At 40.0% G+C, this 11,668-nt stretch overlaps 3 protein-coding genes and 1 long non-coding RNA gene across 5 annotated transcripts in view; 3 read left to right on the top strand and 1 right to left on the bottom strand.

The window, feature by feature from the left end:
* The window catches only part of stx16 (syntaxin 16), a 5,755-nt gene extending 4,143 nt beyond the window's left edge, over positions 1 to 1,612 (top strand). For both annotated transcript variants that reach the window (XM_014002019.1, XM_014002020.1), the window contains 2 exons: positions 337 to 417; positions 1,160 to 1,612. In XM_014002019.1, coding sequence (XP_013857473.1) covers positions 337 to 417; positions 1,160 to 1,264 — 186 coding nt within the window. In that variant the 3' untranslated portion in view covers positions 1,265 to 1,612. The remainder of the gene's footprint in view (positions 1 to 336; positions 418 to 1,159) is intronic.
* LOC106513280 (uncharacterized) lies at positions 1,299 to 3,732 on the bottom strand. The gene is made up of 2 exons (XR_001309767.1): positions 3,643 to 3,732; positions 1,299 to 3,522 (listed from the first exon to the last, which is right to left on the bottom strand). It is a non-coding gene; the product is annotated as an uncharacterized LOC106513280 (long non-coding RNA).
* eef1akmt3 (EEF1A lysine methyltransferase 3) lies at positions 3,152 to 5,830 on the top strand. The gene is made up of 3 exons (XM_014002021.1): positions 3,152 to 3,524; positions 3,622 to 3,733; positions 4,353 to 5,830. The coding sequence occupies exons 1-3, from the start codon at positions 3,285 to 3,287 to the stop codon at positions 4,739 to 4,741; spliced, it is 741 nt and encodes a 246-aa protein (XP_013857475.1). The 5' UTR covers positions 3,152 to 3,284; the 3' UTR covers positions 4,742 to 5,830.
* Positions 5,831 to 5,903: 73 nt separating this feature from the next.
* si:ch211-159e12.5 (uncharacterized protein DDB_G0284459) lies at positions 5,904 to 11,450 on the top strand. Its single transcript, XM_014002015.1, has 3 exons — positions 5,904 to 6,039; positions 6,168 to 6,269; positions 7,661 to 11,450. Exons 2-3 carry the CDS (start codon positions 6,184 to 6,186, stop codon positions 11,346 to 11,348), a joined length of 3,774 nt encoding a protein of 1,257 aa, XP_013857469.1. The 5' UTR covers positions 5,904 to 6,039; positions 6,168 to 6,183; the 3' UTR covers positions 11,349 to 11,450.
* Positions 11,451 to 11,668: the final 218 nt, after the last annotated feature.

Here is an 11,668-nt window from a genome sequence, read left to right as displayed (position 1 = left end):
ACTACATCCAGAACCTGTTAGAAATTGCTGCATAAGATTTTATCTTGACAGCATCAGAACAATTTTACTGTATTTTTTAATTCTATTTTAAGTTTAAATGTATTTATTTTCCTTACTTTTAATTAAAAAACAAAAGCCCAGAAGTTGAATAAATTAATCAAAATGACAACAAGAGAAAACCTGCAAAACTATATTATATTTGCAGTTTTTGACATATGTTTGTAAATAATTGTTTCTAAAATGGAAGAATAAAGTAAATGCTCACATATTAAGGACAAATAAAATCATATTTGAGAAGTGGTAATAAATGACAGACATTATTTTTTCTTCTTTAAGGGCACTGTTCTGGACAGAATTGACTTCAATGTGGAGCAGGCTTGTGTTAAAACAGAAGATGGGTTGAAACAGTTACAAAAGGTAAACACGATATGATGACTGCATGTTAATATAACTAACAGGAGGGAGCTCTGCCATCTTTGAACAGCATCTGAGGTTAGATGAGCTATGCTTGATGTTTTCCCCCCCAAACAGAAAGAAATGAATTTATTTGTCCACTAATGAAGTTAGTTTAGTTATTATTTGTAACTTCTWGTGGAAAACTATTGAAGGAAAGCAGCAACAGCAGGGATGTTTCAGTTTTCCGGCAGCAGTAAAGGAAGCTTCGGATCAGCTGACCATGTTGAGTAAATGATGAAACACAAGAACACAGACAGAGATTGGAGTAGAAACTAAACTCCCAAGCAGCGGACTCTAAACACAAGTGAGACACCGACACAGGGTGGATATATTAGAWGAAGCTTCACTGAGATCCTTTCAAATTCTACCAGAAATAGTCCAGAAAGATAAAAATCAGCATGCTGAAGACGGTGTTCATATTATAACAAACTAGAAGGATTAGAATTCTCATACAAAATTGTCTTAAATAAAGCAATAGTTCAGATCTTTAAAAGTGGGGAACAGATGAAGAGATAGTATCTTACCTGTTGTAGATAGCTCTTTAAACAACCTCCGCTTGAAAATAAATAGTGGAATTCTGACCACCTGATGAGCTCTAGTCTGAATGAAAGCAAGCTTTTTCTAAACCTTTATACTTCTGTAAATTGAAACGATTTAAACTATTTGAAAGTTTAAATCACTCACATTTTCTGTCTCTTTGCAGGCGGAACAATATCAGAAGAAAAACAGGAAGATGCTGGTCATTTTGATCCTTTTCGTTATAATTATTGTTCTAATTATTATTCTTTTTGGAACAAAGTTTAAATAATCTTTTCCTTCGACTTGTGTTGTCTGTCTGGGTGTTTTTTTTTTTTTTTTTGTCATGTTTTTGCGTGGACTTGGGACTCGGTTTTGCTCCAAACAAACATTTTTACCTTTCATACCGACCGAGAAACATCAAGAAGTATTCTACGTGTTTGCAGGTTGCACTTTGAGCCATGTGGGGATGTTTTAATGGAAGAAACAAACAACAGATTTCTGGCTACGCTGTGGCTTTTTTTGTTAARGCAAGAGACCATTGAGGTTGTGACAGAATCCACCAAGACTCGTCCACGTTGACATATCTGTGTCTTAAAAATAAAAGAAGTCCTTTGTTGTTCGACTGTCACTGTTAAAACTGAGCTTTCTCCACTTCAACTTAAAGCATAACTGTATGAAGATGAGTCGTTTCTGTCCAAAACTTTAGAGACATTCAGATTCTGTGGGAGAAAAGAACCAGTGGACAAAATGAAAACATATGCAGGAGGTTCAGTTTTACTGCAAATTTATCACGATTTAAACATTTTCTTCACATCAGTATTAAATTGTGGAAAAATGTAAAAAATATATTTATATTAGGAATGCACCAAGTAAAATTAGAATAGCTGCTTAGGACCAAAATTATTCCTTTTGGTTTAATGACCACTTGTTTTATTTTAAAATTTTACATTATGAGCAGTATATATAGGGCATCTATATATAATGAGGGTTCTTGTAACATGTTATGATTTTAAATTCTGTTTTAACTCTATGGTTTGTATGAGGTTATTTTAATACATGCTTTTTTTTCCACACTTCTCCTTTTCGGGTTGCAAGGCAGCTGGTCCATTCGTCACTGTGTGAGAGGTGGGGGGACACCTGGACAAGATGCAAATCTGTCACAGGGACATATAGAGATACAATGTAAAGTTACAAATTAATCTAACGCATGTTTTTGGTTTGAGGGGGGAAACCAGCTCCCGAGGCTGTGAAGTGAAGCTTCGGCTTTCATGCTGAGAGGCCACAGCTCTAAGCCACAGCTGCACCGTGCCACCCAATTTGAAAACACTACTGTTCCTTTCCACGGTCCTCACATCAAGTGCTGCCTTTTAAAAAAAAACTTGCAGTTTGCACATATCAAGGCCTGACAGAAGGTCCGTTGTGTTAAAAATGTAATGCTACTGTCCATCTTCATAATTTAAAAGATATATTTATTTTTCTGATAACATCAGATAATCCAGAGATTTTTGTTTCTAGTAGGTCTACTGTATATTGAGTGGAGAATGTAATATCAGTCACTCCACTGAACTGAAAACTGTGATGTCCAACAAATGCTATTTTTTTCCATTTCAGTTTTGCGTCTAATTTGTATATCACAAATCTGTACCTTTTTTTTTTTAAGACTGAAAGGCTAAAATGATGAGTAAGTGTACTTCTCACTTTATATACCTGTTAAATCATCTTTGCCATCTATGTGCAGTTTTGTGTGTGTGGAGAAAAAAATGGTATATCATACTGGTACTATACATTTATTTTGGTTTTCAAAGTAAAGCAGTTGTTGGGGAAACTTTGTTTTTAATAAACCTCAAATATGATTGTGCTTTTTGGATTTTACACGGCTCCATCATAATAATGTATCAAAAAAAAATACACAATTATTTGGTGTCCAATGAATTCAAAATAAAATTTACTTATTGATTATTACAAAATATATTTATTATATCATTGGGGGCATATTACTCTGAAGAATACATTTTCAAACAGAAAAAAATCTTAAAGCAATAGATAAAAGTTAATACAAAAAAGTCAGTAATGAACTGTCTCATTTCAAAATAAAAGCCACACATATCACACTAACATTTTTTGAGACAGAGCATTTTTTATCTAATAGGTGCGGCAGTGATTTGTAGTAATTCTTAGTATGATCGTACTATTAAACACCAACATTTTATTTGTAAAATTAAAGTCAAAACGCTACGTATTTGACCTGGAAACGGAAGTAGATGGGCGTAATGTTTACTTTCTGAAACCGGAAGTAAAACGCTCGTCTAATGTTTAAAGGGGCAGTTGTGTTTTTTTCCCCCGCCTCGTGTGTAAAATATAAATCTGTTTTCATTCAGCTTTTGGTCATGACTTGTGTTGGAGACGAAGAGGACCCGTTCCCCGTCGATGACTGCCTGTTCGCAGAGACATTTTGTCTGGACTCGGTGTTTGACATGATGGGGGAAGAAGTGCGGATAAAACAAGTGTTCGGTGCCAACCTCGGCGTGGCCGCTCCGGTCTGGGAAGCTGTAAGAGTAGTGCTGAACATTTCCTTTCCTGTTGTTTTCAGTAGACTTTGTAGAGAACGTGGTGTAGTGACACGTGTGTAAACACGCACACACACAGGCGCTGCACTTGTGTCGGTACCTGGAGGAAGAGTCGGTGGAGCTGAGAGGACAGCGCGTCATTGAGCTGGGAGCAGGCACCGGTGTGGTCGGGATTTTAGCTGCTCGCCTGGGTATGTTTATCTTTTAACATCATTATCAACTGCATGCCTTCCAGCTTCTCCACGTTGTCTTGTTTCTTCKGGCTCACGGTAACCGCACTAAAAAACATCTTTCAGTCATGTGCTGCCCCCTGCTGGCTGAACAAGGATACACGTTTTCTCTGCTCAATATTCATCATTTAGAATTTGATTAAATAAACCTTATTATATAGCATGGCTACCACCATCAGACAAGAATACAGTTCTGCACTGATGTTGGTGTAGATTTTCATTCAAGTCYCCCAAAAAGTCTATTTTATTTTAGTTTTTATTCTGCACTAATTCTATGGGTGCCAATTCAGCATTCACTGTTCTGTTTTTTTGTTTGTTTGTTTTAAAATGTAATTATTTGTCATCAAAAAACGAAATTTGTCCCATCACATATGAGAATCACCCAAGTGAAGCAGCGGACAGCTRTTTAAGAGCCTGGGGAGYGGTTGGTRGTTTTGCTCAAGGACACCACAACATGTGGGCATGGTCAGCCGCCCCACACACTACTTCTGCATACTTTGTGTTATTTCAGAGTCATAACTTAGAATGCATCAATAAGTCCGCTGAGAGTGTTTCCTCTGCATCATATAATCTGTTTCAGGTGCAGAGGTGACCCTCACTGACCTCCCCATGGCCCTTCCACAGATCCAGGACAACGTCTCGGCCAACACGCCCTCTRAAGGTTGGCCTTCAGTCCCTCCCACAGTCCTCCCTCTGTCGTGGGGTCAGGACCACCTAAACTTCACCTCCGACTGGGACCTGGTGCTTTGTGCAGATGTAGTCTACCTCCCGGAGACGTACCCACTGCTGTCGGAGACGCTGGCGCATCTGTGCAAAAACGGAGCTACGGCGTATCTCTCATCTAAAATGCGCAAAGAGCACCGGACCCCGAGTTTCTTCGAGGAGATCTTACCGAGCAGATTCAACGTGGAGCTCGTGCACCGTGACGACAAACAGAACAACAACATCTACAGAGCGTCTCTGAAGTGACAGCAGGAGGAGCCGGAGACCGGACTGGGCAGAAACCAGTTACATCTGGTTTCTTGTGTGGCCTTTAAGAAAAAAAATAGTGAAAGCCTTTCAGAAAACGTGTCTGTCAGACACAAGAAATATATTTTTCTAGTTATATTGATATTTTAATCACCCCTTGGAGCTTATGAAGTTTTTACAAATTATTTTAKAAATGAATATATGAAATGAAACTAGTTATATTTCTAATATACATTTGACTGTTGTATTTAATACCTTAGTGTGTTTAAGCAGATGGGATGTATGTGTGCACCTATGGATTCATTTAAAATCCTGTTTATTTACAGTCTTATGCAGATATTCTTTTCTTCATTTATTGAACTTTACAAACATCGCCCTTTTTTTTGACAATCCATCGTTGGCAAGCAGCTCAGTGATATTCACAACAACACGTTTTTATTGCTCCGTATAAAACTCCAAATTCATCTCATCCCCGTCTATTCTGTTGTTCATCCCCTCCCTGCGGCACTCTGCTGATGTGCAGGTTTTCTGTTCAGGATAGGAAAGCCTGTTTGTTACGCTGGAGAGTTTTAAAGAAAAGGGAGACGACCTGGCTGCTGCCCGTCACTCCCTCTGCTACAGTTCAGCCGACAAAAACAACAGATCTGTATCTCTGTGCTCTGTCTGCCCACTGCCTCCCACACGACTGCCACTAAACATGCAGATCACTGGACTGACGTGTGTTTTGCTTGGTTTCCAGTCAAACTGATAAAAACTGTTAAATGTGGATAATTTATTTAAAAAGAACCATTTATGACTTCAGTGAAAATGGTTCAGTGGTGCTCCTATTGGACTAAATAAATAACACCAAAGTCAGTGAAATGCCTATATGTACATGAATCTTATTGCCCAAAACAAATTTTTAATGTTTGATAAACACTAATATAGAAATTATTTTCAATAACTTTTTTGTTTCAGCTAAACAGATCTTAAATTTGTGTTATTTGTACACCTTTTTTTTTTTTGAAAATTCAGATTCCTAATTTGTTTCCTCTTGTGTGGATTCAAAAACTGAATWTGAAGTATTTTAAATAAAAAGGCAGCACTGCATAAAAGTCCTGCAGTTGTGTTTTTTAACAGAGTATGGTGGCTGCCTGAAAGTAGGTTTGTCTTTAGATAGGAGGGTTGAGTGAGTGTGTGTTAAAGTGGGAGGGGGGACTGAAAAGCAACATCCTTTTAAAACACTTTGTCCTGTTTAGACTTCATCAGACGTTACCTCATGGGCGGCCAGGGCACGAGTTTGAGAGCAGCAGCTGAAGGTATTTATGTAATTATAAATATTTACACTGCTTCCTAATTTATTCTTGTGATCAAAAATAATTATAAAGAATGAAACAGTTTGAATATTTTATATTTTAAACTTAAAAAATATTTTATTTTGCTTCAGATCTGTACGGAGCTACATGATGGAGTTTTGGTCTGAAAATCAGAGACAGTCACACGGTTACTCCAGATTTGGTACAGTTCCTGGTAGAAACTGTGCACACAAGTGAGTAGAGACTTTTGATAAAAGCGCTAGCTGCTATTTATTTATTTAATTTGATTTAGACGTGTAGAGTTGATTACCTGCTGGAATACTTTTTAACAGTTGCATCTACTTTAATCTGAATGTTAAAATCTGATTTAAACAGGATTTACTCTGGTAAATCTTGGCAAATAGGAACAACTATTTGAAGACTTAGATGTGCTGAATGTGTTCAAGAATTAATTCAATGCCTAAAATAACTAAATGTTCTTGAAACAGATCAATCATTGAAATGTTTGTTGGCAATAAACCATTAATGAAGTAAAGGTTTGTGAATGCTGAACACTGGGGAACTAGAGATTCAGTTTATGATGTAAAGCTATTAAAAGTTTAGATATCTGAATACAATGATCAAAATAATCAGACAAAATTATAAAATGTAAAAATAAATGAATACATAAATAAATCAATTCAGTTCTGATTTTACTCAAATCAAAGCTGAGATGAAAACCTATCCATTTTGAAGTTTATATTTCATATGAACATTATAAATGTTATGTTCTCCAGGATAAAAAACAAACTTTTCAGGTTGAAATTTCTGCAAACTTCAAAAGATCCACGTCCTCATCAACGCTTCTACATCTGTGTCAGCATAATTAGTGCTAACTGAATATAAATGTACATGGAGCAAGATTTTAGTCCAAACCAACTAACAAAATGTCTTTACTTTTTTCTTCAAGACAAGCAGAAATACATACATATGTATTTAACAGCAGTGCTTAAAAATTAAATAAAGGTGAAATAGTCCCACCTGTAATCCAGACCTGTCAAAACATTTTTGAGCTTTTCATATTAAATGCATATTGTCACAAAAAAATAAAGAAAAAAAAACCTTGAAGGATTGAGCAGCTGTGAACCTCAGTCCTTAAACAATGACACAGAGCAGTCTGTTGTTTGCAAATACTAAACATAAAGATATAGCATCATCTCACATTTTATATTTCTTTCCCTGAAGTTAATAAAATGATCTGTTTCATCATTTGATTTGTTGTATTTGTAATATTTTCACTACAATATGCAGTGGTGTCCAAAGTCGATCCTCAAGGGCCAGTGTCCTGCATGTTTTAGGTGATGCCCTGGATCAACACAGCTGAACCTAAATTGTGCTTAATTAGTGGACCTCTGTAGACCTTGATTGCATACTGAGGAGGCCTACTCCTTAGGATCAGCTGTGAACCAGGGAAGCACCTAAAACATGCAGGACACCGCCCCTTGAGGACAGACTTTGGACACACTGATATAGAGCCTAAATGATTTCCTCACAATTTATGTAATGTACATTTTTCACACAAACTGTAAACTAGTTTGCACTGATATATCTGAATTCACTGATGTTTTCCCTGTTTTACCCACAGCTATCACGACCGACACCAGTTATCTCACTATCCGTTGAACTTTGGAGAGGAGCAGGAACAGCAAAGACAGTCCGATGACTGGACTCTTCACGGATCAAGACCTGCTCTAAATGAGTACCCCGACTGGACGAACTCCTCCACTTCTTCCTATCACTTCCCTGTTATTCTGGACACTCGACGTCACCAGGATCAAGGGGCATATCGGCACCATGAAGCCAGCGACAGGGAGTGGATGACGTCTCAGAGAGCTGCGAGGGACCACGAGAGAGGGTTTCTGAGGGAGGCGTGGCAGCAGAGGAGATGGGAGTCCAGTAATCCTCTCAGTTACGAGCGAGATGCATCTGCCAGAAGWAACGTCAGCAACTATCGAGAGCTGGAGGCCTGGGCAGCTCGGTACAGTCACTCCCTGCCAAGGAGGCGGCGGGTAGAGGAAAGCTCTCAGGGGCTGGTAGACCCTCAAACGCAACATGTTCAAATAAATCCAAATAGAATATCCGGACTGTGGGACAGAGGACCAAGACTGCAAGCTCCAGCCTATAATACAAGCTTCACAAAGGAAAACACCACCWACCAAAGAAGAGCCTTTAGCCAACCTCCTGGATATGTTGCTCCTCCTTCCTATAAGAACCCACATCAAACTTCACCAGTAAAATCTTTCTGTAACACCAGCACAGAGCAGTTTGGTAAGAAACAAACCTACTGGTCCAGAAAGCAGGATGTCTCAGCAGAGCTGGATGATCAGCAAACGGAGAAAGAGGAATTCAGAAAGTCAGATGGAAGTAAAGCCTGCCCAGAACTCACAAATCAGAAAGGAGATGCTTTACAAGCAGCCAGTCCCATAAAAACACAGAAATCATACATAGAAAACCAAGACACGCTGGCTCTACATCATCAACAATCATTTCAGAGTTCAAACTCAAAGGTCATTGAAGGAAGGAAATTCAGGCTGAACAAAAAGGCAGGCGGCATGACCATTTTCTGCCTCGTGTCTCGAATAGCCAACGCCTCTGAAATGTCGTCTTTACCGGTCTGCACCTCCCAAACCAACATTCAGAGAACAGACCAGGAAGAGGTTTCCACCGACCTAAAGAGCGGATGTGAGTTCAACCAGCTTGCAGATGAAGTAGACTTCAATGCATCGACATCCACAGCACAGCTGAGGCCTGACGTTAGATGTCTTACAGCCACACAAACAGGAAAGAAGTCGCTTGAAGATGAGCCAACCAACAAATCAGAGGCGAATGTTGTTTCCTTGGAAAGTGTTGCTGCAGATAACGACACTACGTTTTATAGACAAGAGAGTCAGTCGGTGCAGCCTGCAGTCAAATATCCTTTATGGAGGAAGCCTAGTTTCACAACCTCACCTCCTCAGAAGAATCTGGATGAAGAATCGGATAACGTTCTAAACTTTCACAGAGCTGGTAATGTACGTAATAATCCAACGATCGAAGAAACAAGTAAAACAGGCACTGAGGACAGAAAAGGTCTGATGGTCATAGACACAAGCTGCRTTGTCGTCAAAGTGGAAATGATTCCATCGCCCAGGAAAGAGCGCGTTCAGTATTCATTCACCTCCACGGACACCGAAACCAACGAACCAACATTTGTTCCCCGTCAATTAAATGAACACTTAGATCAAAATACACCAGAAGATCAAAATAAAGATGTAACCCATTCACAGGAAAACACAAGTCATGAAACAGATGCTTCTTTCTCCAGAGTGCAGCCAGAAGATTTGGGGAAGCGTGCAAAAAGAATCCTCGGGATCCCGATACAGGACAGCGTCATCGAAGAGCGAGCCGATGAAGGTTCGGTCTTTGAGTCGCATGTTAAAGAGCAGAACGAGGAGACTGAACCGTCTCCTTCTGAACTAACTCCAGAGGACACCGTAGAGGAGGGAGAGGTTGTCCAAGACCAGGGACCAGAGTATTTCAAAGACAGTGAAGACAGAAATCAAGCAGAAAATGAAGCTAGTGAAGGTTTTACAGAATCTCAGGAGGAATTTGCAGATTTGTTCAAAAACAACAATCCAGACCATACTTTAGCAGAAACTGACACCACAAGTGAAGAGGACCAAAATCAAGTTAACAATGAATCTACACAACTTCCTGGCTTCATTAATTCCACTTCTCCTTGTGAACCTTCATTGTTTTGGAATACATCAGAAGAAGCTTCTCTTTCCAACACATCGCCTTTATCTTGGCCTAAACTGTCATCTCCTCCTCCTCCTCTTCCTGAATTTCCAGACTCTTCCTCGAATTCCCCTCCCTGTGAAGACCATCTCCCAATCCCTCCTCCTCTTGAAGAAATAGTTCTAACTGCGGATGAAGCTTCTGTTGCCGAGCACAAGGAGGAAGAGGAAGAAACGCCTCATCTACCAGAGAGTCGGGTTAAAGGTGAGTCCGCTGCCTCAGATGTGAAAGAAGAGGAGTCACAGCAACAAGCTAGATGTCATGATGCTGCTTCTGAAGAGCAACAAACAGAAGAGAATGATAAAGAACCAGAAAACAGCTTGAGGGAAACAGTTCATGCATCCAAATCTAATGACCTCCAACAGCTTGAACGTTCCCAAACTGAAGGTGCTGGTCGTGTGAAGGAGACTAACTGGATCAAGCAGCAGTTTCTTCAAGAAACCAACAAGGGTCCTGATGATGCTGAAGTGCAAACACCCGAAACGGTTGAAGAAAGTCAAGAATATACAAGCAATGATCTGATAGATGTCAACTTATTCCAACAGTTTGATCCTTTTCAAGAGAAAACTGATTTCTGCAGAAAGGACACCAGTGAGGCTCAACAGGAGTTCCAAACAAGTCCAGGTCTTACTGCAGGTCTGAGGCAACAGAGCGCTACAGACACTCAGATAAATACAGACATTTCCCAACACGAATCCTTTGACTCCTCTTGTTTGTTGACCTCAGACTCTCCTCTTCCTCCTGRCACAGACACAGACTTTGCTCCTTTTTTGGAAATGGACTCAGTTGGTTCTTCACCTGCAAATTTTGACTCAGCTGCTGCAATGGAAGCTGATTTTCCTCCTTTTAGTCTGGACTCTTGTGAAGAATCCAACCAGTTCTCATCTCTCTCTACCTCACCCCCTGTTCTGCCTCTCAGCTCTCCTCCTCCTGAGGACCATTCTCCTCCTCACGTTTCTCCATCTCCTCCTCACAAACAGGAAGCCCCATACCCACAGACTCTTTGGGATGTGGTCAATCGCATCAGGAAGCACACGGCCCCCGACTCTGAGAGCGAAGAGGAGGAGGTGAACGAGCCGTGGGACCCAGAGAGCGTTGGTGATAGCTTCAGCTGTCCAGATGTGGCGGAGGAGCTAGAGTCTGAGGAGGTCGAGTCTGAGGAGCTAGAGTCTGAGGAGGTGGGGTCTGAGGACATTCTCTTGGAAGAAACAGAGGAACGTGGGGTTTTAGAGGAAATTGAGATTGGGCGTGTGAAGCAGGACGATGAAGAGACGCTGTCCTGCAGCAGCAGCCTCGTCTCTGAAGACACTGTTGTCGTAGCTGAGGAGGAAACAAGACTCACCACCAAGACGGAGGAGAAGAGCGAGGGGTTTGACAAAACTGAAGGCGAGATAAGCTGCTCTAGTGACAACGAAACCACATCTGAGGACAAGGAAGAGGCAGCAGAGACAAATAAATCTGATCGAAGTGAAGAGTGTCCAGTGGAGGTGATATAGACAGATTCCTTCTGACCATGATTTGTATCTAATGTTAAAGGTTTAAAATCTGTAACATTATATCTGTGGTATTTATAACAAATAAATCACTTGCAGAACTACTTTTCATGCCACAAAAGGTATTTCTTTTTGCTGTTTCTTTGGTTTAGCAAAAATTTATCAGACACATAATAAATGTGCTGCATGTCGAGCAGCTCTATTAAGCTGTGAGATAACACAGGAGTGTTTGTTGAAGTTGTAGTGTGGTGATATTTAAAATAAAACTAGTAGTTTGCGATGTGTGTGTGAATAAAACCTGAAGTGCATTAAGACACTGAAAG

This window comes from Austrofundulus limnaeus, unplaced genomic scaffold (assembly GCF_001266775.1).
Source record: "Austrofundulus limnaeus strain Quisiro unplaced genomic scaffold, Austrofundulus_limnaeus-1.0 Scaffold11, whole genome shotgun sequence".
NCBI classification, from domain to species: Eukaryota; Metazoa; Chordata; class Actinopteri; order Cyprinodontiformes; family Rivulidae; genus Austrofundulus; species Austrofundulus limnaeus.
This window is presented reverse-complemented; position numbering and strand designations above follow the sequence as displayed.